The sequence below is a fragment of the Oncorhynchus mykiss genome, chromosome 25 (genome assembly GCF_057628025.1).
Source record: "Oncorhynchus mykiss isolate SJ-2025 chromosome 25, ASM5762802v1, whole genome shotgun sequence".
NCBI lineage: Eukaryota > Metazoa > Chordata > Actinopteri > Salmoniformes > Salmonidae > Oncorhynchus > Oncorhynchus mykiss.
The window spans coordinates 47722318-47747517 of record NC_143046.1 but is presented as its reverse complement, the minus strand read 5'-3'; the positions used below and the strand labels follow the sequence as shown (position 1 = coordinate 47747517).

At 41.7% G+C, this 25200-nt stretch overlaps 1 protein-coding gene across 1 annotated transcript; it reads right to left on the bottom strand.

Annotated features, from left to right (window-relative positions):
* Nucleotides 1-136: 136 nt before the first annotated feature.
* On the bottom strand, nt 137-24813 carry ptger2a (prostaglandin E receptor 2a (subtype EP2)). Its single transcript, XM_021584311.3, has 2 exons — nt 23485-24813; nt 137-4497 (listed from the first exon to the last, which is right to left on the bottom strand). The coding sequence occupies exons 1-2, from the start codon at nt 24298-24300 to the stop codon at nt 4315-4317; spliced, it is 999 nt and encodes a 332-aa protein (XP_021439986.1). The 5' UTR covers nt 24301-24813; the 3' UTR covers nt 137-4314.
* Nucleotides 24814-25200: the final 387 nt, after the last annotated feature.

The window sequence follows — 25200 nt, the reverse complement described above, 5'->3', positions numbered from 1 at the left end:
TTACATTTTTGATGAAGCACGAAACAGTGCTGACATTTTGGATCTCGTGATGAGGCCCTAGGTTTAGGTGATAACTGTCTCACAGGAAATGGTAGAGCAGCTGACAAAAGCGGGGAAAAAGAACATGGCACAGAAATCATCTGTAGTGGTACCAGCTTTATTATGCTATGTTACAGAACGAAAACATCAATCATTTTATTGACACATTTAAAAAACAAAAATCGGCCATTGAGACACAAACCGTACTAGCTGCAAGCAACAAAGCAAAAAAGGACATACTTTGACTTTGTTTTCGAGCTGCCTTTCTTGAAATGATCATAGCCTGCAATGATACGTAGGTACAAGGCCTGGAATATGTCACGTTGGGTTTCCGTCAAGGCAACCACGTGTACATTCTAAATGTGCAGAACGTACGAGTCAGCCGAACCCAAATGACACCAGACAGGTTGAACGAGGGGAATCAAATGATCACGTCTGGGAGGATGGCAGCACTTGGCGACGCGTGCCACATTGACAGACACCACATTGCAGTTGGTGATAAACACATTTCTTTCTCTCTCCGATGAGTGACTGAATTGTTTTAAAAAGATACAAATGTTTGTCTATTTTCAAATTTGTTTACTATGATAACATAATCCTGTGGTTGAAATTTCACCCTCAAAACAACAGTTTGATGATTTTCTAGCTATGTAGATTCCACATCACAATACGTTGACAAATTACATTGAAACAAGTTTGTGCCCAGTGTGTTATGTCCCAAATGGCACCCTATACCCTACCGTATATATATAAAAGTGCAGTATGTAGAGAATAGGGTGCTATTTGGGATGCACACAAAGAGAGATATGTTCAGCAGATTGATGCATGCTGCTCTCTCTAAAATATTACGGGTTCCTTTTGAAATGTGAAATGACTTTGAACAGCAACTGTATCAATAACACATTTTCTTAAAACGGACAAGGTGAATCATCTTATCTGATAAAGGAAGCACAAAGACACACATTTGTTAAGCACTTCTGAATTGTGTATCTGCTGCAGGGCTAGTGGTGGGTTGCCATGGCTTCAGCCATTGATTACATACAGTGCCTTCAGAAAGTATTCACACCTCCTTTTTTTGTGATTAAATTGAGATTTTGTGTCACTGATCTACACACAATACCCCATAAAGTTAAGTGAAATTTTGTTTGTAGAACATTTTGTAGATTAATTAAAAAAAATGAAAGCTGTAAATGTCTTGAGTCAATAAGTATTCATCTCCTCTGTTATGGCAAGCCTAAACTCAGGAGTAAAAATGTGCATAATAAATCACAAAAATTACATGTGTTCAATAGTGGTTAACATGATTTTTGAATGACTACCCCATCTCTGTACCCCACACAATCAATTATCTGTAAAGTCCCTGAATCGAGTACTGCATTTCAAGCACAGATTCAACCACAAAGACCAGGGAGGTTTTTTAGTGCCTTGCAAAGAAGGGCACCAGTTGGTCAATGTGTATAAAATAAAAAAAGCTGAATATCCCTTTAAACATGGTGAAGTTATTAATTAGGCTTTGAATGGTGTACCAATATACCCAGTCACTACAATGCATCCTTCCTAACTCTGTTGCCGGAGAGGAAATAAACTGCTCAGGGATTTCACCATGAGGCCGATGGGTATTTTAAAAACAATTACAGAGTTTAATGGTTGTGATATGAGAAAAATGTGGATGGATCAACAACATTGTAGTTACTCCACAATACTAACCTAAATGACAGAGTGGAAAGAATTAAGCCTGTACAGAATACAAATATTCCCAAAACATGTGTCATGTTTGCAACAAGGCAACAAGTTTTTTAGGATACAAATAAACGGAATACAGCTAAGCACAGGCTAAATTCTAGAGGAAAACCTGATTCAGTCTTCTTTTCAACAGACACTGGGAGACTAATTCACCTTTCAGCAGGACAATAACCTAAAACACAAGACCAAGACAACATTGAATGTTCCTGAGTGGCCTAGTTACAGTTTTGACATAAATCAGCTTGAAAATCTATGGCAAGACTTGAAAATGAACTATTTGACACAGCTTGAATTAAATAATAATAATGGGCAAATATTGTACAATCCAGGTGTGCAAAGTATTTTGTGTAGATCGTTGACCAAAAAGGACAATTGAAAACAAATAATTCTCACTTTGTAACACAACAAAATGTAGAAAAAGTTAAGGGGTGTGAGTACTTTCTGAAGGCACTCTGGAAGAGGAGGTTTGTGCCTCTGGTCTCCCATTCCCCTTTGCAGGAGCTTGAGAATATAAATCTATTCAACATTCTCCCACCACGAGGCAGGGGGTCTTAGGCCGACTTACCATAACAGACCTTAGCTATGGCAGCTAAAACCGAAATTGAGCTTTTCTTATTGGAAAAGTTCAGCTAGTTCCTCCGTTTCGGTCCATTTATCTTTTGTTCTGTGCCTAATGAACACGACCCAGGACATGCAAATGACATGACTAATCGTCTTTATTAATCAATCCAGAGAATAAACCGAATTAATCACATTTGTAATCAAAATCGTATGCCTGTTCCCGGGGAGCCAGCTGCAATGTAATTAACTCCATATAATTATGATGTCATTATTCTGTTTATTTCGTTAGTATTCGTGACTAGTGATCCAATTCAAGGCTCTGCATGTTGTTAATCTAATGTTGTCTCCCAAAGGCCACATGAGCATCTGATTTGCTTGTGCAAGTTCTATTGGTGGAGCTTGTCAGATCCCTCAGTTTGTTTTGATTATGGAAGAGTAATAACTTTTTAAAGGGGTGGTTAAGAGTCTAACTTTGTTAAAACACACATCTGGATGCCATCCCTGACGTGGGCCTATGACAGGAGGTGGGGTTCCAGAAAGGGTTGGGCGGATAAAGGCTGACGGATGGATGAGTCAGGCGCATATTTACAGAAGTGTTAACACACGCATACACACAAATGCACAAACGTACACACACCCACTGGCGCACACACACGCGCTGGCACATTAATACACGTCTGTCAGTCTCAATCAGGATCTTCCGCAGTACTGATTAACGCGAATACATGAACAATAGGTATAATAGGTACATGGTAGGATTCCCTGTAAACATCATGTATTTTCGGTGCCATCTCTTTGACACTGACACACACACGTGCACACGGGAATGACAGATTTAGAACTGCACACTGAACATCATAAGCTCCTTGTCAGCTTCGGGTGCATTAATACATCAATGAGATCTGAACACACATCATAATAAATACTCAGGCTGTCATTTCATCACAAAGAAACCTCAAGAATACAGACAACACCTCCTTTATCTTCTTACGATTCCAGCATAACATCACCACATACATTTTGCATGCTTACCCAACTTCAAATAACCAACATCTGGTTCCAAGTTCATAGTGCCACTCAACCATCTGACAAAAGAAGGATAAAAAATCAGTGTGTCAAAAATAAATGTCATTCTCGAGCTCTTGCCCTTTGGCTTTTCGAGGTGAGCACCCAGTGGGAGGAAAGGTGAACAGATCATAGCTGCAGGGAGCAGGGATAGTGTGTGTGTGAATCCAGCTTGCATCACATGGATGAAGTCTCTGAATGTTCTATTCATGATACGCAATTCCCCAAACCACAAGGATGTCATATGATAGTAGAAGGAACATCTCAATACAAAGAAACTTCCCTGGGAGTCCCGGGGCATGCTAAAAGGGTATGGCGCCAACAACGCAAGCCTCTGGAACATGATCAACTCATATAAAATACAGTCCTTATCTGATTTAGTCCCTTCAGTGTTGTGAATCCTATGTTGCTGTCCTTGTAGTGGCCTCTGGTTGGGAGTCCATGCTGTAAGAACATATAACGTGTAGTGCTTTTAAGAACATGACCCGTAATGCAACCCCACTCTCCTTGGAGTTCGAGTCCAACTGTCCGTCTGCTGCTGGCCTCCGGAGTCTTCCAATTTGAGCCTCTCAGAGCTTGTTCTAAAACAAGAACGCTGCAGCCTACATTTGCAGGAATGTGTAGGTTGCTGCTCCGCTTGTCCAGCTGTCGCCCCTAAGTAGCTCAACACCTCTCCCCCCGCCATAGAACCAGACCACTGGGCAGGCCGGGACATGTGGGCAGCAGCTCTATTCTGAGTGGCTACTCCCTTCGGAGGCTATTACAAGACCCCAATCAGGTCCAATACATCAGCGGGTCAAACCATCTGCGTGGACATGGGGGGTGGGTGAACTCAGAGGAAGCACTGGGATGGCACAGCTCCAGCTGGGCGGGCGTGTCCTTCCCCAGGGAAGACTTGAAGAAGGACTACCTGGAGCGCAGGAGGGGCACCTTGCACAACGCTCCCCAGAAGAAGCGCAGCACTGACGGGCTGAGGAAGATGAACACCCAGGGGTCCACGATGGAGTTGGTGGAGAGAAAGAGGAGGGCGATGAGGTCCGTCTTGTGGCTCTCTTTCCGCTGGCCCACGGAGTTTATGTACACACGGATCTAAGAGACAAGAGAGGAAGAAAAGACACTGAATAGCAAGTCCTAATGTCTTACCGCGGATGTCTAAGTGCGGTATCCATGCCTGAGGCTTGTTTAACAGGTAACGCCAACACCTGCAGCACATACAGTATTCCTCCACCCCTCCCCAGCGTGGGTACAAATCCCAGCCCCACTACTATTCTTCATTCCCCCTCTCTGATGTTCCCCACTCATTTCATCCTATCCCTCTCTGAATAAAATGAAAATACCCCCAACATAAAAAGTGTCACCGCTGTCACCATAATTTTTTATTTATTTTATTTCACCTTTATTTAACCAGGTAGGCAAGTTGAGAACAAGTTCTCATTTACAATTGCGACCTGGCCAAGATAAAGCAAAGCAGTTCGACACATACAACGACACAGAGTTACACATGGAGTAAAACAAACATACAGTCAATAATACAGTAGAAACAAGTCTATATACGATGTGAGCAAATGAGGTGAAATAAGGGAGGTAAAGGCAAAAAAAGGCCATGGTGGCAAAGTAAATACAATATAGCAAGTAAAACACTGGAATGGTAGATTTGCAGTGGAAGAATGTGCAAAGTAGAAATAAAAATAATGGGGTGCAAAGGAGCAAAACAAATACAAAAATAAAATAAATACTGTAGGGAAAGAGGTAGATGTTTGGGCTAAATTATGTACAGGTGCTATGTACTATGTACAGGTGCAGTAATCTGTGAGCTGCTCTGACAGCTGGTGCTTAAAGCTAGTGAGGGAGATAAGTGTTTCCAGTTTCAGAGATTTTTGTAGTTCGTTCCAGTCATTGGCAGCAGAGAACTGGAAGGAGAGGCTTCATTTTAGGAGATCAGCTTCAATGTCAGATTATCGGAAACAGATCGTCTTTTGTGAAACACAAGCTTCAGAAGAGGAAGCTAATTATGGAGTAACGCTCTCAAATAAACCAAATATGAAGGCTGTAAAGTAATAAATAAATATATAAACACATTTTGGCAGGACCTCAGAGGATAGCAGCATGGGAACCTTGGTTGTGTCCTCTCGAACACCACCCTTCACTTGCTCATAAATAGTTATTCACTACAACACACTACTGGGCCCATGGCGTTGCAAGGGTCACAGCAATGATTGACTGTGAGTGAGAAAACGTACCAACACGACCACGCACTGGCGGTATGTAACCCTATACTCAAGAGTACTGTATTTAGATGATTTAAGACGGCCTTAAACTTGAGAAATTGTTTATTTTCCTAAAATAGCCTCACATTTTTATATATTAATTGGACCAAAGAAGATGGAAATATGCAATCCTACCTATGGAGAACATTCAAATGATATAATAGTATAGATCTTTACTGTAACTGTGCCCTAATTAAAATGCCAATATGTAACTTTTTGGGCGACTTGACCAAATTCACATAGTAATGTAAGTTATAGATTCGTCATTCTACTTGAAAGCAGAGTATAAGAATAATGATGATCCATGCTTCTTTGAAAACATACTGTAAATACTGAATAACAATATAAATGCAACATGCAAACATTTCTGTGATTTTACTAAGTTACAGTTCATATAAGGAAATCAGTGAATTTAAGTAAAATCATTAGGCCCTAATCTATGGATTTCATATGATTGGGCAGGGGTGCCTGGGAGGCACCGGCCCATCCATTTGGAAGCCAGATCCACCCATTTATTTTTCCCCACAAAAGGGCTTTATTACAGACAGGAGTATTTCTAAGTTTCATCAGCTGTCTGGGTGGCTGGTCTCAGATGAACCCGTAGGTGAAGAAGCTAGATGTGGAGGTCCTGGGCTGGCGTGGTTACATGTGGTCTGCGGTTATAAGGCTGGTTGGACAAACTGCCAATTCTCTAAAACAGGCGGCTTATGTTAGAGAAATGCACATTAAATTCTCTGGCAGCAGCTCTGGCGGACATTCCTACAGTCAGCATACCAATTGCACCCTCCCTCAAAACTTGGGATATCTGTGGCATTGTGTGTTGTGTGTTGTGTGACAAACCTGCACATTTTAGAGTGGCCTTTTATTGTCCGCAATGCAAGGTACACCTGTGTAATGATAATGCTGTTTATGATAATCAGCTTCTTTATTTGCCACACCTGTCAGGTGGATGGATTATCTTGGCAAAGAAGAAACGCTCATTAAACACATTTCTGCATAACATTTTAGAGAAATACGCTTTTAGTGCATATGGAACATTTCTGGAATCTTTTATTTCAGCTCATGAAACATGGGACCAAAACTTTACATGTTGCGTTTACATTTTTGTTCAGTATATAATAATTTCTCAAGCCTACAAGCAACACAAGACTCTATTATTATGGTGGGAGATTATAATACGGTTTTAAATACATCAATGGACCGTAAAGGAAATCACACTACAAAATATCACCCTTATGCACTTAAGGAAATCACGAATATCGTGGATATATGGAGGCTTAAATATCATGATCTAGTGAGATAGACAGTTAAAGTTGGAAGTTTACATACACCTTAGCCAAATACCTTTAAACTCAGTTTTTCAAAACTTCTGATATTTAATCCTTGAAAAAATTCCCTGTCTTAGGTCAGTTAGGATCATCACTTTATTTTAAGAACGTGAAATGTCAGAATAATAGTAGAGAGAGTGATTTATTTCAGCTTTTATTTATTTCATCACATTTCCAGTGGTACAGAAGTTTACATACACTCAATTAGTATTTGGTAGCATTGCCTATAAATTGTTTAACTTGGGTCAAACGTTTCGGGTAGTCTTCCACAAGCTTCCCACAATAAGTTGGGTGAATATTGGACATTCCTCCTTACAGAGCTGGTGTAACTGAGTCAGGTTTGTAGGCCTCCTTGCTCGCACACGCATTTTCAGTTCTGCCGACAAATGTTCTATGGGATTGAGGTCAATGCTTTGTGATGGCCACTCCAATACCTTGACTTTGTTGTCCTTAAGCCATTTTGCCACACCTTTGGAAGTATGCTTGGCTTCACTGTCCATTTGGAAGAACCATTTGCGACCAATATTTAACTTCCTGACTGATGTCTTGAGATGTTGCTTCAATATAACCACATCATTTTTGTTCCTCATATTGCCATCTAATTTGTGAAGTGCACCAGTCTCTCCTGCAGCAAAGCACCCCCACAACATGATGCTGCCACCACCGTGCTTCACGGTTGTGATGGTGTTCTTCAGCTTACAAGACTCTCCCTTTTTCCTCCAAACATAACGATGGTCATTATGGCAAAACAGTTCTATTTTTGTTTCATCAGACCAGAGGACATTTCTCCAAAAAGTACGATATTTGTCCCCATGAGCAGTTGCAAACCGTAGTCTGGCTTTTTTATGGTGGATTTGGAGCAGTGGCTTCTTCCTTGCTGCCGCTCAGGTTATGTCATATAGGACTCGTTTTACTGTGGATAAAGATACTTTTGTACCTGTTTCCTCCAGCATCTTCACAAGGTCCCACAAGGTCTGACCCATTGACAATGTGATGAAAGAAATAAAAGCTGAAATAAATAATTGTCTCCACTACTATTCTGACATTTCACATTCTCATAATAAAGTAGTGATCCTAAATGACCTAAAACAGGGCATTTTTACTAGGATTAAATGTCAGGAATTTTGAAAAACTGAGTTTAAATATATTTGGCTAAGGTGTATGTAAACTTCCTACTTCAACTGTAGGTACAGCAGATTCCATTATTGTATGGGACACTTTTAAAATGTTCCTTTAGAGGCCATGTAATTCAGTTTTCATCTTTAAAACAAAAGCAATTTAGGTCAAAAGAATTCACATTAACAAATAGAGGAACTAATAGTACAGATAGATACCAATAAAAACTGTACCATAGAGGCACAGAATACTTTGGAGGAAAAACAAAAAGAAATGAAGGAACTTATTTAAGTAAGATCAAGTGTAATATAAACTCAGCAAAAAAAGAAACATCCTCTCACTGTCAACTGCGTTTATTTTCAGCAAACTGTGTAAATATTCAGCAAATGTGTAAATATTTGTATGAACATATCAATATTCAACAACTGAGACAAACTGAACAAGTTCCACAGACATGCGACTAACAGAAATGGAATAATGTGTCCCTGAACAAAGGGGTGGGGGGGGGGTCAAAATCAAAAGTAATAGTCAGTATCTGGTGTGGCCACCAGCTGCATTGAGTACTGCAGTGCATCTCCTCCTCATGGACTGCAACGGATTTTCCAGTTCTTGCTGTGAGATGTTACCCCACTCTTCCAACAAGGCACCTGCAAGTTCCCAGACATTTCTGGGGGGAATGGCCCTAGCTCTCACCCCCCGATCCAACAGGTCCCAGACGTGCTCAATGGGATTGAGATCCGGGCTGTTCACTGGCCATGGCAGAACACTGACATTCCTGTCTTGCAGGAAATCACGCATTGAACGAGTAGTATGGCTGGTGGCATTGTCATGCTGGAGGGTCATGTCAGGATGAGCCTGAAGGAAGGGTACCACATGAGGGAGGAGGATGTTTTCCCCGTAACGCACAGCGTTGAGATTGCCTGCAATGACAACAAACTCAGTCCGATGATGCTGTGACACACAGCGTCAGATGACGGACCCTCCACCACAAAATCGATCCCGCTCCAGAGTACAGGCCTCGGGGTGTAATGCTCATTCCTTCGACGATAAACGTGACTATCACCCCATGGTGAGACAAAACCGTGACTCGTCAGTGAAGAGCACTTTTTGCCAGTCCTGTCTGGTCCAGCGACGGTGGGTTTGTGCCCTTAGGCCATGTTGTTGCCGGTGATGTCTGGTGAGGACCTGCCTTACAACAGGCCTACAAGCCCTCAGTCCAGCCTCTCTCAGCCTATTGCGGACAGTCTGAGCACCGATGGAGGGATTGTGCGTTCCTGGTGTAAATTGGGCAGTTGCCGTCCTGTACCTGTCCCGCAGGTGTGATGTTCGGATGTACCCATCCTGTGCAGGTGTTGTTACACTTGGTCTGCCATTGCGAGGACGATCAGCTGTCCGTCCTGTCTCCCTGCAGTGCTGTCTTAGGCATCTCACAGCACAGACATTGCAATTTATTTCCCTGGCCACATCTGCAGTACTCATGCCTCCTTGCAGCATGCCTAAGGCATGTTCACGCAGAGGAGCAGGGACCTTGGGCATCTTTCTTTTGGTGTTTTTCAGAGTCAGTAGAAAGGCCTCCTAAGATTTCATAACTGTGACATGAATTGCCTGTCTGTAAGCTGTTAGTGTCTTAACAACCGTTCCACAAGCAATCATGGTATATGCTGCAGTTTGGGCCGCCTGACTCATTGCGAACTGTGTGAAGTCCATTTATTCCTAACAAAGGCCATAATTAATTGACCAGAATTGAACATAATTATGACATAACATTGAAGGTTGTACAATGTAACAGCAATATTTAGACTTAGGGATGCCATTCGTTAGACAAAATACGGAACGGTTCCGTATTTCACTGAAAGAATAAACGTTTTATTTTCTAAATGATTGTTTCCGGATTTGATCATATTAATAACCTAAGGCTTGTATTTCTGTGTGTTATTATGTTATAATTAAGTCTATGATTTGATATTTGATAGAGCAGTCTGACTGAGCAGCAGCAGGCTCGTAAGCATTCATTCAAACAGCACTTTAATGCGTTTGCCAGCAGCTCTTCGCAATGCTTCAAGGATTGCGCTGTTTATGACTTCAAGCCTATCAACTCCCGAGATTAGGCTGGTGTAACCGATGTGAAATGGCTAGCTAGTTAGCGGGGTGCGTGCTAATAGCATATCAAACGTCACTCGCTCTGAGACTTGGAGTAGTTGTTCCCCTTGCTCTGCAAGGGCCGCGGCTTTTGTGGAGCGATGGATAACGATGCATCGAGGGTGGTTGTTGTCAATGTGTTTCTGGTTCGAGCCCTAGTAGGGGCAAGGAGAGGGACATAAGCTATATGGTTACACTGGCAATACTAAAGTGCCTATAAGAACATCCAATAGTCAAAGGTATATGGTCAAAGGTATATTTTTACACTTCCGGCGCCTCGCCTTTTTATACGTGTTATTTATTACATTGGTACCCAGGTAATCATAGGTTTTATTACATACAGTCGGGAGGAACTACTGGATATAAGAACAATGTCAACTCACCATCATTACGACCAGGAATACGACTTTCCCGAAGCGGATCCTGTGTTTTGCCCACCACCTGGGACAATGGATTGGATCCCAGCCGGCGAACCAATACAACAACGCCGTAAAAGGGGCAGACGAAGCAGTCTTCTGGTCAGGCTCCGGAGACGGGCACATCGTGCACCACTCCCAAGCATACTACTCGCCAATGTCCAGTCTCTTGATAACAAGGTTGATGTAGTCCGAGCAAGTGTAGCATTCCAGAGAGACATAAGAGACTGTAACATTCTTTGCTTCACGGAAACATGGCTCACTCGAGACACGCTATGGAGTCGGTACAGCCAGCTGGTTTCTTCACGCATCGTGCAGACAGAAACAAGCATCTTTCTGGTAAGAAGAGGGGCGTAATGATTAACGAGACGTGGTGTGATCATAACAACACAGAGGAACTCAAGTCCTTCTGTTCACCTGACTTAAATTCCTCACAATCAAATGTCGACCGCATTATCTACCAAGAGAATTGTCTTCGATTATAATCACAGCCGCATATATTCCCCCCCAAGCAGACACATCGATGGCCCTGAACAAACTTTATTTGACTCTATGTAAACTGGAAACCACGTATCCTGAGGCTGCATTCATTGTAGCTGCCGATTTTGACAAGGCTAATCTGAAAACAAGACTCCCTAAATTCTATCAGCACATAGATTGTGCTACCAGGGCTGGTAAAACCCTGGATCATTGTTATTCTAACTTCCGCGACATATATAAGGCCCTTTCCCTTACTCCTTTTGGAAAAGCTGACCATGACTCCGTTTTGTTGCTTCCAGCCTATAGACAGAAACTAAAGCAGGAAGCTCCCACTCTCAGGTCTGCTCAACGCTGGTCTGACCAATCTGATTCCACGCTTCAAGATTGCTTCGATCACGTGGATTGGGATATGTTCCGCATTGCATCAAACAACAACATTGGCGTATACGCTGATTCGGTGAGCGAGATTATTTGCAAGTGCATTGGCGATGTCGTACCCACAGCAACTATTAAAACATTCCCCAACCAGAAACCGTGGATTGATGGCAGCATTCGAGCGAAACTGAAAGTTCGAACCACTGCTTTTAACCAGGGCAAGGTGACCGGAAACATGACCGAATACAAACAGTGTAGCTATTCCCTCCGCAAGAAAATCAAACAAGCTAAGCGTCAGTATAGAGACAAAGTAGAGTCGCAATTCAACGGCTCAGACACAAGAGGTATGTGGCAGGGTCTACAGTCAATCATGGATTACAAAAAGAAAACCAGCCCCGTCGCGGACCAGGATGTCTTGCTCCCAGACTAAACAACTTCTTTGCTCGCTTTGAGGACAATACAGTGCCACTGACACAGACAGGTACCAAAACCTGCGGACTCTTCTTCACTCCAGCCGACGTGAGTAAAACATTTAAACGTGTTAACCTTCGCAAGGCTGCAGGCCCAGATGGCATCCCCAGCCGCGTCCTCAGAGCATGCACAGACCAGCTGGCTGGTGGTGACATATTCAATCAATCCTTATCCCAGTCTGCTGTTCCAACATGTTTCAAGAGGGCCACCATTGTTCCTGTTCCCAAGAAAGCTAAGGTAACTCACTTCCATCATCATGAAGTGCTTTGAGAGACTAGTCAAGGACCATATCACCTCCACCCTACCTGACACCCTAGACCCAGTCCAATTTGCTTACCTCCCCAATAGGTCCACAGATGAAGCATTCACAACCACACTGCACACTGCCCTAACCCATCTGGACAAGAGGAATACCTATGTGAGAATGCTGTTCATCGACTACAGCTCAGCATTTAACTCCATAGCACCCTCCACACTCGTCATCAAGCTCGTGACCCTGGGTCTTGACCCAGCCCCGTGCAACTGGGTACAGGACTTCCTGACGGGCCGCCCCCAGGTGGTGAGGGTAGATAACAACATCTCCACCCCGCTGATCCTCAACACTGGGGCCTCACAAGGGTGCGTTCTGAGCCCTCTCCTGTACTCCCTGTTCATCCACGACTGCGTGGCCATGCACGCCTCCAACTCAATCATCAAGTTTGCAGACGACACTACAGTGGTAGGCTTGATTACCAACAACGACGAGACGGCCTACAGGGAGGAGGTGAGGGCCCTCGGAGTGTGGTGTCAGGAAAATAACCTCACACTCAACGTCAACAAAACAAAGGAGTCAGGAAACAGCAGAGGGAGCACCCCCCTATCCACATCGACGGGACAGTAGTGGAGAGGGTAGTAAGTTTTAAGTTCCTCGGCGTACACATCACGGTCAAACTGAATTGGTCCACCAACACAGACAGCGTGGTGAAGAAGGCGCAACAGCGCCTCTTCAACCTCAGGAGGCTGAAGAAATTTGGCTTGGCACCTAAAATATTCACAAACTTTTACAGATGCACAATTGAGAGCATCCTGTCAGGCTGTATCACCGCCTGGTATGGCAACTGCACCGCCCGCAACCGCAGGGCTCTCCAGGGGGTGGTGCAGACTGCACAACGCATCACCGGGGGCAAATGACCTGCCATCCAGTACACCTACAGCACCCGATGTCACATGAGGGCCAAAAAGAGCATCAAGGACAACAACCACCCGAGCCACTGCCTGTTCACCCCACTATCATCCAGAAGGCGAGGTCAGTACAGGTGCATCAAAGCTGGGACCGAGAGACTGAAAAACAGCTCTTATTTCGAGGCCATCCGACTGTTAAATAGCCATCACTAGGTGGCTTCCACCCGGTTACGTAACCCTGCACCTGAGCAGCTACTGCCCTATATTCATAAACTTGAAATCACTGGCCACTTTAATAATGGGACACTAGTCACTTTAATAATGTTTACATATTTTTGCTTTACTCATCTCATATGTATGTACTGTATTCTATTCTACTGTATTTTAGTCTATGCAACTCCGACATTGCTCATCTTATATTTATATATTCCTTAATTCCATTATTTTACTTTTAAGTTTGTGTGTATTGTTGTGAATTGTTATATATTACTGTACTGTTGGAGCTACAAAGACAAGCATTCTGCTAAACACACAATAACATCTGCTAAACATGTGTATGTGACCAATAAAATGTATTTGATCTGCTGCTGTGGTTGTGTGCATCCCTAACATGGGGAAAGTAAACAGATATCTGGATGCAGAACCATAAATGTGGGGGACCGGCTCGGTCTTATGTAGGAAAATTTGAAATTGTTTTTTTTTTTTACATAGGATAAAAGTAGAGACTCAGAGCTACAAAATGGTATATCATACACTGCATTTGAGGAACAATGGGAAAGTAATTCTGCTTTGAAAGTTGACAGACTTGTAAATACCAACTTTTGAGAGAATAGTCTTTGAATGTTTGGTACCTACTGGAGAACTCTCCTTTGTCTACACCCATTCAGCATTGTTCACGCCCTCTTAAGCCAGCCCCACCCATCTTTTTAAGGATTCGCATGAGGTGCTAAACAGTGAGTGGTGTAGTAAAGATTAAGACCAAATGTGGTAAAAGTAGTAGCCTACAATAAGGAAAAATTCCATGTAAACAGGAAGTGTCCAGATAAAAAATATTTTATAAATATTAGATGACACTTACCCAGACACACTTGTCTAAATTGATGGGTCGACAGTTTTTACCCCCAAGCCATCAGACTCCTGAGCAGGTAATCAAATGGCTACCCAGACTATTTGCACTGTGTGCCCCCCCAACCCTTCTTTTACGCTGCTGCTACTCTCAGTCTATCATATATGCATTGTCACTTGAACTATACATTCATGTACATACTACCTCAATTGCCCGGACCAACCAGTGCTCCCGCTCATTGGCTAACCGGGCCATCTGAATTGTGTCCCGCCACCCACCACCCGCCAACCCCTCTTTTATGCTACTACTACTCTCTGTTCATCATATATGCATAGTCACTTTAACCATATCTACAGTTGTGGCCAAAAGTTTTGAGAATGACACAAATATAAATTTTCACAAAGTTTGCTGCTTCAGGGTCTTTAGATATTTTTGTCAGATGTTACTATGGAATACTGAAGTATAATTACAAGCATTTCATAAGTGTCAAAGGCTTTTATTGACAATTACATGAAGTTGATGCAAAGAGACAATATTTGCAGTATTGAACCTTCTTTTTCAAGACCTCTGCAATCCACCCTGGCATGCTGTCAATTAACTTCTGGGCCACATCCGGACTGATGGCAGCCCATTCTTGCATAATCAATGCTTGGAGTTTGTCAGAATTTGTGGGTTTTTGTTTGTCCACCCGCCTATTGAGGATTGACCACAAATTCTCAATGGGATTAAGGTCTGGGGAGTTTCCTGGCCATAACCCAAAATATCGATGTTTTGTTCCCCAAGCCACTTAGTTATTACTTTTGACTTATGGCAAGGTGCTCCATCATACTGGAAAAGGCATTGTTCATCACCAAACTGTTTCTGGATGGTTGGGAGAAGTTGCTCTTGGAGAATGTGTTGGTATCATTCTTTATTCATGGTTGTGTTCTTAGGCAACATTGTGAGTGAGCCCACTTCCTTGGCTGAGAAGCAACCCCACACATGAATGGTCTCAGGAGGCTTTTTGCTTTACAGGACTGATGGTAGCGCTCACCTTGTCTTCTTCGGACAAGCTTTTTTCCGGACGCCCCAAACAATCAGAAAGGGGATTCATCAGAGAAAATGACTTTACCCCAGTCCTCAGCAGTCCAAACCCTGTACCTTCTGCAGAATATCAGTCTGTTCCTGATGTTTCTCCTGGAGAGAAGTGGCTTCTTTGCTGCCCTTCTTGACACCAGGCCATACTCCAAAAGTCTTTGCCTCACTGTGCGTGCAGATGCACTCACACCTGCCTGCTGCCATTCCTGAGCAAGCTCTGTACTGGTGGTGCCCCGATCCCACAGCTGAATCAACTTTAGGAGACGGTCCTGGCGCTTGCTGGACTTTCTTGGGCACCCTGAAGCCTTCTTCACAACAATTGAACCGCTCTCCTTTAAGTTCTTGATGATCTGATAAATGGTTGATTTGGGTGCAATCTTACTGACAGCAATATCCTTGTCTGTGAAGCCCTTTTTGTGCAAAGCAATGATGATGGCACGTGTTTCCTTGCAGGTAACCATGGTTGACAGAGAAATAACAATGAGTCCAAGCACCACCCTCCTTTTGAAGCTTCCAGTCTGTTATTCAAACTCAATCAGCATGACAGAGTGATCTCCAGCCTTGTCCTCGTCAACACTCACACCTGTGTTAACGAGAGAATCACTGACATGTCAGCTGGTCCTTTTGTGGCAGGGCTGAAATGCAGTGGAAATATTTTGGGGGGATTCAGTTCATTTGCATGGCAAAGAGGGACTTTGCAATTAATTGCAATTCATCTGATCACTCTTCATAAAATTCTGGAGTATATGCAAATTGCCATCATACAAACTGAGGCAGCAGACTTTGTGAAAATTTATATTTGTGTCATTCTCAAAACTTTTGGTCATGACTGTACATTTATTTTCTATTTTTTTATTTTACCTTTATTTATACCGTTTTTTTCTCATTGAGATAATATCTAATTTTCCAAGAGAGACCTGGTCCAATAGCAGCAGAGGGAACAGCGTTTCAGACAAAACAACTTACATACACTAACACAACATTAAACAAAACTATAAACACACATACAGTGCCACAAATATTTTACATTAAAAACACAAACATCTTGACTAAAAACAGCTGGCCTCAAAACAATTACACTCTTCTATGATATATACATAGATCAAGTGTTTAAACTCCACCAACGAAACTTGATCAACACATTTTAAAATGTTCAGGAGAGAATTCCAGGACCAAGGTGCTAAGTAACTAAAACTATTTCTACCATGACCTGTTCTAATTTTTGGTACTGTTAGAAGCAAATCAGAATGGGACCAAATTGATATTTATTTACTGACCTGACTAAAAAAGAACAGAGATAAAATGGCATTTTACCCAATATATCCTTATAAATCAGTGTATACCAGTGTTTAAGCCTACGTAAGGTCAATGACGACCAGTCAACAGCGCTGTAGAGATCACAATGATGTGTTAGACGTTTCTGATTTGAAATTAACCTGAGGGCTGCATGATACACTGAATCAAGTGCTCTCAGGGTAGTGGCTGAGGCCTGCATATATATAACATCACTCAAATCTAAAACCGACAGTAACGTACATCGTGCCAGCTCCTTCCTCAAAAGAAAAACAAGCCTCATGCTGGTAATAAAATCTTGTTTTCAGCTGGAGCTTCCTTATCAAGTTTCTACATGCACAGTGAAGGTCAGCTTATCATCAACCCACAAACCCAAATATTTGTACACTTTAACTTGCTCTATAGTATGTCCAGCCAATGTAGCAATGACATGATTTGTAACATGCCTGGCATTTGAAAATACCATGCATTTTGTTTTACCCGAATTTAGAATCAGCTTTAAATCATACAGATTCTGTTGAATGATGTTAAATGCTCTTTGGGCATTTTCAAAAGCTAAAGATAAACTACTACCACTTGAATAAAGAACCGTATCACCTGCATAAAAATTAACATCCGCTGTTTCAATAAGAACCCCAATGTTGTTGATATACAAAATGAACAACAGTGGGCCCAAAATAGAACCTTGCGGAACACCTGAGCACACCTCTATGGACTCAGATTTACAACCATCCGCCATTACACATTGTGTACGATTTGATAGGTAATTTATAAACCAATCTAGAGCATGACCAGTAATTCCACAACATTTTAACCTTTGCACTAACACAGCATGGTCCACGGTGTCAAATGCCTTTGACAAATCAATAAAAACACACACAATGTAACTTCTTATCAAGAGCACAGTGGATGTCATTTAAAACCTTCAATGTTGCTGAAAAAGTGCTGTGTCCAGACCTAAAACCTGATTGCATTCCATTTAAGATATTGTTTTCTTGGAAGTAGGTCTTGTGTACATTCTACCTCAATCAGCCCGACTAACCTGTGTCTGTATGTAGCCTCACTACTTTTATAGCCTAGCTACTGTATATAGCCTTGCTACTGATATTTTTCACTGTCTTTTTAATGTTTTTTTTCTATACTTACCTATTGTTCACCTAATACATTTTTTGCACTATTGGTTAGAGCCTGTAAGTAAGCATTTCACTTTAAGGTCTACACCTGTTGTATTCGGCGCACGTGACAAATAAACTTTGATTTGATTTGATCTGAAAGAAATGCTATAACCCCCAGCCACATATTGCCAAGTGGATGGGTCTCTACAAAAGTACAGCCAAATGATACCCTTCAGAAGCTTAGATAAGCCCCCAAACCAGGAAGTACCAGTGTAGTAAAAATGGCATTGAATGAGGGCAGTGGCTAGCACTCTCATGGAGTCCTTATCAAGCAGCTTAGACTTTCTAGCCAATAACTTAGTCCTGGCTTTAACTATCCATAGCACTTTAGTGGCCATGCTCACACCTCCCAAGCTTCCATCAAGATCTTGCTACCATGGAAATGAAAATAATCACCCTGATTAACTCTTTCGTAATTTCCCAGTATACCTATTTGCTTATGGTCTTGCCTACACCTAGTGACTTGTTTTTTTAATTATATGAGCAAAAAATATTCCATTTGATTTGGAACGGCATTTCAGACAAATTAAACGGGCCTATTTATATAACAAATATGAATTCAGAGGGCAGAAATGATTAAATATTAAAGCAGTAGACCTCTCACTAAAGTCTTCAGTCATACAAAAGTTATACTTAAACCCAAACTGGTTATCTAGCAGATGAGTAAAAATGTCTCACCCCATATTCAAGAATGGCCCTTTTCCCTTTAATCAGATTACAATGTCTCACTTTCGGTTATTTGAAAATTAAAATCCAAAATATCGCTATTAAAACATGCCATAAAAAGTTGGTTGCAATTTCAGTTTAATCCACCAGAAAAGACAGAACAAATATTACAAGAAATGTTATGGTTAAACTCAAATATACTAATTGATTAAAAAAACAATGTCATAATAAAAAAATATATATAATCTTTGTAAATGTTATCATAAAAAGGACTGGTGGAGTAGCTCACAAAAATATATGGAAATGTCTGCTCTACTCAAAATTACAACCAACTAATTGCAGCATTGCCGCAAAAATGGAAGAGCCAAGTGGAAGGGGGAGAAAATAAGGAACTTGTCTGTTGCCTTGCTTAAAGACCAAAATTAGTTAAAGAAAATTGTGATAATTCAAAAAAAAGTATACCAGTTTAATCTAAGGACAAAAAAATGAACAGCTACACCACAGAGATTTGATGTACTAATTCCATGGCACACGGTTTATCAACCGATACACAAAACAATGCTGGATTCAAAACTTAAGAGTTTTTCAATTTAAATTATTATACAAAATTCTTGCAACCAATAGAATATTATATATATGGGGGATACAACCATCCCAGCTCTGCAGATTTTGCTGCAAAGTGTCAGAATCATTAGATCATTTGTTTTGGTACCGTCCATATGTAGCTTGTTTTTGGTCGTAGGTTCAGGAATGGCTGAAGAATTGCAACATTTACCTGGAGCTAAATAGCACTGCTGGCTGATTTAAAAAGTCATAGTCAATCAATCAATAATATGATAATATTCTTAGCAAAATTATTATTTAATTTACAATATGTAGAATCTATGAGAATAGAAAGGTTCAATACTTTTGTGAAGCATCACAGCACAGTTGACAAATATATGGCAAATAGAAATCAAACCTGGACGGTCTTCAGAGATATATGAAAGGGGTTGAGGGTAGCTGAAGGATGGGACTAAAAACAAACAAAAAGGTAACTATTGTAAAATATTATGTGTCTGGAAAATGTATATATAAGCTGGAAGTAGAAGCCTAAGTGTTGTTGTCCATTATTTTACTCAAAATAGTGGAGGTGTGGTAGGGTTAGGGGAAAATAATAAAGGAAAATGTATTTAAAAATATATTTTATATATTATATATATATATATAAAATAAAAATGTAAAGTATAACAAGCAGTAGATATGTTTTATGTGCACTATTTCTATTTCTAAGTTTTGTTTTTGTGTCTTTTACTGTCGGTTTTGTACACCAGCTTCAAACAGCTTGTCTCGACTTCCGCCAAAGTAGGTGCCTCTCCTTGTCCGGGCGGCGTTCGGCGGTCGACGTCACCGGCTTCCTAGCCTCCACCGATCAACATTTCTTTTTCCATTTGTTTTGTCTTGATTGTACACACCTGGTTCCCATTACGTTTGAATTCTTTCCCTATTTAACCCTCTGGAGCCATCATGGTTTTGTGCGTGTTTATTGTTGTCAGTTGTCTCGTTTATGTGATTCTGGATTTTCGTTCTCCTTGTTGGAAGATTATTTTTGAGTAAAGTTACTATTATTACTCATCGCTGTATCCTGCGCCAGACTCCGCCGCACCCACATCACCTAGACTCTGACACTGCTGAAATAATAATATTTTTGGTTATGGAAAATACACTAGATGGTACAAAGATTCTCAACACTATACTCGCTTATTTTGCCACATAAACTGAAATTAGGCAAACTATTAGAGTTTTAGCAACCAGGAAATGGTGGAGCAATTTCTGCATAGTGCAACTTTAAAACATACAGAGTTTATTGATAAGCTAATCAAACAAGAGAGAGGGTAGGCTGAGGCCAGAGCAACAATGACACTATCTAAATATCTATTCCACATGCTAAATGGCAGAGAGCCGAAGATGCGAGCGAAAGATTTGGTCTGGTACAAATTTCCAACAGTCTGTCTGTACCTTAGAACAGATGCTATTTTCTGAAATAAAGTCAAATAAAGTACAAATGCCATCAATATCCCTATCAAGTAATTCCACAATAATGATTGGAAAATGTGACCATCTCACAGGTTATTACTCTCAGTATTAGTGAGACACATTCCTCGACCGGGCACACACACACACAAACACACACAGCCCCTGCTCTATGTGGCTAAGCTATGTGCACTATTTGGCTTTCCCAGTGTGACACACAAGTGCTGACCCCAGTAAAAGTGGGCCAATTTCCTGAAACAACCACAATTACTCCAATATCCTGTGGGTGGAACTAGCAGTGAGAACAACCTCGAGGAGAGTGAAAAACACACCGCAGCCAGGCCTTACTTCTGTGTCTGCACGGTGCACAGGACCGTAGGTACTCACAAAGTGCAATGGAGCCAAGCTCATCCATATGAATTATTGACACTACTAAGTGTGAGAGGGTTGATTAGTGCTCTCAATACATTCGTATTCCAGTAAGCATTAGGCAAATATAGTAATGGCTTTATAAGTACCTCCAGATGTTGATTCTATACTATTCTTTCCTTGTGTCCTTTCTCTATGGCTCCTCAGAACGTATTGGAGAAGACATGGTTCCTCCTTTCTGACTTTCTCCTCCAATGTGTTTTTGAGAAGGAAGCGATGAGATAGGACTTGAGGAATCGAGCAAAAGACGACTGAAGAAATAGCCTACATGTAATTTTGGTATTCCCTCCAACCGAGGTGCAATTTTGTTTCCCAAGAGTCAGGGAACAGCACCTTATCCCCAGGGCTTAATCTACTAAACACAAATACTTCAGAGAGCTCCTTCAAATTCTCCACTAATTATGCTCTGTCTGAACCCTACGTACCCTGGAACTTGAGAAAACGCTGGGGGGATTGTTTCACGCGGTTGCTTGTGGTTTAGTTAGAGAGCACTCTGGGTGGATGTTGATGAGACAAGCAGATAGCTGTATTCTCAGTAGGTGTCCAATCGCAACAGTGAAACTATGTTTAATTATTCATCATATCATCTGTGACTGAGGGCACAGAGGCAGGATGCGGTTTCATTAACAGCAGACCGACCTAGAGTATAGGCTTGAATCCCACAGGGGGGTCTGACTGTCTGCATTGCCTTAGATAGAGTCTAGTGCACTATACTGAGAGATAAGAACGATTAACCAAGAAGTGGGAAATACGCTTAAAACTATAGGATCCTCATTTATCACCTTTTAAGAGTCAGAGTTTTCGAACACAATGGAATGTTTGAAATTGAACAAATTATGTTGTTATTTATAACCTATACAAGTTATGTGGTTAACAACCAGACTCTTACAGTATGTGGGGTCCTGTGTTTGGCACGATAAGCAAGGCCGATGTTCCGCTTTCACGATTGATTTACAGACGGCGTCATGGGACATCCATGCGTTTGTGCGTAGGGCCGTTGTTGCTTTTCTCCATCGGGGCAGACACCTTGTCAATTTAGCAGGAGGTCATTCTTCTGTAACAAGCACATGTTTCATGCCATCTACCTATTGGTGACCTTAAATCTATCAATGGATCTCATCCATCATACGGAGCGGGGGTGGTTGAGAGCGAAACTGAATTGGTCCCACTGTTGGGGACCTGAACCGCCACTGTGCGACCCTTATGAAGCTCCAATTGTGAGAGAGCTGACCTGACAGATGATACAGATGATACATTATGATACAGTTATAATGCATTGACTTTTCGTAATGTATGACCCCCTTATAGCCTTATAACGAGACATCATAAATGTCAATGCACTCTAAATGATTATACCTGTCAGAGTTAAATGACCAAAGTTGACTTTTGTAATGACCAGTTTTGGTTTTGTGGGGGAATTTTTCTGTGTGAAATGTCACTGGTTGGTTGGCATTTGGTTTCCTGCCTACATGACACATACAGTGATCTATAAATAGGTACCACTCAGTTTCCTATTGTTGTCTACTTCCTTTCGCTTCTTTCATTAAATATAGTAATAATAACACAAACTCCATGTAGTAAGTGTTGAAATACATAATGTGTTTATATCATAGCATAACTGGCACACTATCCCCAAGGAACGCTAGTCTAATCTGACATATATGAAGAGCCAGGAGGATTCAATCACCACTTTATTGAACCAGAGGCAATTAGGACTAATGACCATGTAACTCCATTAATGGTGATATATGGGACACTGGGGTTGCTGTGTCTTTACAGGACTCAATCTGCTAATCACAACAAATCACAGCTGACTGAGACAAGTGTCCACCCCTGACATACCATTGCACGTGGATTCACAAAATCCCATCTAAAATCTTAGGTTAATGTACATTGATCCTTAGAATATACCATGAACAGGGCATTGAGGCAATTCCTCAGTCAATGACAGGCAGATTTTTAGGAGCAGGAGAAATATAGCTCCAACATATGGGCACGATTTGACATGCTAGTTGTGGTTAAACTGTAATGCTTCATCTTCGGTTGCAAAATGCTTTGAGATATATAAGACATATGTGAATGTCTTTATTGAAATTCATTGCCCTCTTTATTGCCTAACGGTACTGAATAAGAACATGTGTTACTCATGTTTGTCTTTCTTTTTCTGAGAAACACTCTTTGTTTATACATGCACATTTTTATGTATTAGACAGGCATCCTAATATTTTTGGATGTCAAACTGTTTGGATGTTGGCTTTGCCTTTTACTTTCAGTAGACAATATGCCAAGGTATAACGCATGGCGAGACGGGCTATTAGCTTGTCTAACTATTATCATAATAATGATCATGATTAAATAACAGTAATTTTGAGTACGTTAAAGATTTCATAGAGAGACATAGCCTACCATATAAACCTCACATGTAGCCTACCACTGTTATAGCAAGTAATATAGCATTAGAGCTGTCTGCAGACAAGTAAATGGTTATTACCTATCAAGTGAGAAATATAGCTTGACTCGATTGCGCAAAATATGTGTCAGACTATCAAAGGGACACTTGGGAGGCGAACAGTACAACATTTAGAATAGTTTTTAAAAACTTACCACCAGAGGAAGGGAGCAAATCATGAATATCACCGTCATGAACACCAGTACGATGAGATGCTCGACCTCTTCGGACATGGAGAGGACTCTCCGGTCCTTCTTACTCCGAGTTGTCACGGATCCCCCGTTTAGTTTGCGCCTCCGGTACATCAAAACCAGGTGATAAACGACAAAGGCGTTACAAGCCGCTACAGAAAGGACTAAAATGAGCATAACAGTTGCGTACAGGACTGGGTAAACACGGTCTTCGGGCATTAACGGATTCATGTCAATGAAGCACCACGTCCCCGGGCAATACTGCACGTAGTCCCCGAAACCCAAAAAGGGCATGATGCAAAACACCGCGCAAACTAAATAGATGAAAGGAATGGTGATGTATCCACAACGTTTAGTGATGTGCCGCCCGTAGAAGTAGGGGTAGCCAATTGAGAGGCATCGCTCGAGCGCCATGGCGAAAAGGAGAAATAAAGTGGCCAAGCTGAAAAAAGTCATACAGAATCCAAAATACTCACACATTGCAGGAGGTTCAGTGTTAAACATAGCAATAATGGTGGTGTTTAAGGAATAGGCAGCCAGGACGAAAGGGCTGACCAGACAGGTGCCCATCAGGTCCGTGACGACCAGCGTGGTGACCAGAACGTGAAAGAGCGACAGTCGCTGCCGGCTCTGGTACTTCCTTCGGCGGATCTCCAAAAGGATCAAAGCGGCCAAGTTCCCTATCACTCCGGCGGAGAACATGATCGCGCTGATGCGCGGGTTCCCCTTGTCAATGTGCAGATTGCTGTGGCATGGGTCATTCTCTGTGTCATTTGCCATAGGAAGAGTTTTGCCTCCGTCAAATACTTCAGTCCTGCTCTATCTGTGTGATATTCCAAAACGATTTGCTGTTCCGCAGAATTAGACTTAGGTGCTTTAGTTTCAGCACTTTAAAATGCTGCGGTGTCTGGGAGCTTGTGATAAGACAGGTTGAGAGAGGAGGGCACCTATTGTGATGGCGCCACAAGCGTCTTCTCTCCACCTTTTCTTCACACGAATTACAACTCATCAGTGAAGTATAGTGAGCTAAGGTTTCTATATCGTGGAGCTCCGCCCCATATGGGAGCTCTCCTCCTAGTGGTTTACCCAGCTGCCTAGGCAGCAAATAGCCTGAGAGAAAATTATGCACACACCTGCAGCCAATAGGGGTACAGGTGTCCCTATATAAGAGAATGCTTCCCCTCAATCAGCCTCCCATTATCTTCAGCAGCAGGACTGGTCTGAAGAACCAGAGAAGCGAGAAGTCTCAGGACAAACCCGACATCCTGGTCTCGACTTAGTCCTACAATGAGCACGCATTTTCCACACCCAAAAGCTCTTTTAAGAGCTCAGTATCGCTGCTCCACTATGGCGGCAACGGACGACTTACAGTTGAAGTCTGAAGTTTACATAAACCTTAGCCAAGTACATTTAAACTCAGTTTTTCACAATTCCTGACATTAAATCAGAGTAAAAATTACCTGTCTCAGGTCAGTTAGGATCACCACTTTATTTTAAGAATGTGAAATGTCAGAATAATAGAGAGAATGATTTATTTCAGCTTTTATTTCTTTCATCACATTCCCAATGGGTCAGAAGTTTACATGGGTGTGGAATTAGTACTTTTTAGCATTGCCTTTAAATTGTTTAATTTGGGTCAAACATTTTGGGTAGTCGTCCACAAGCTTCCCACAATAAGTT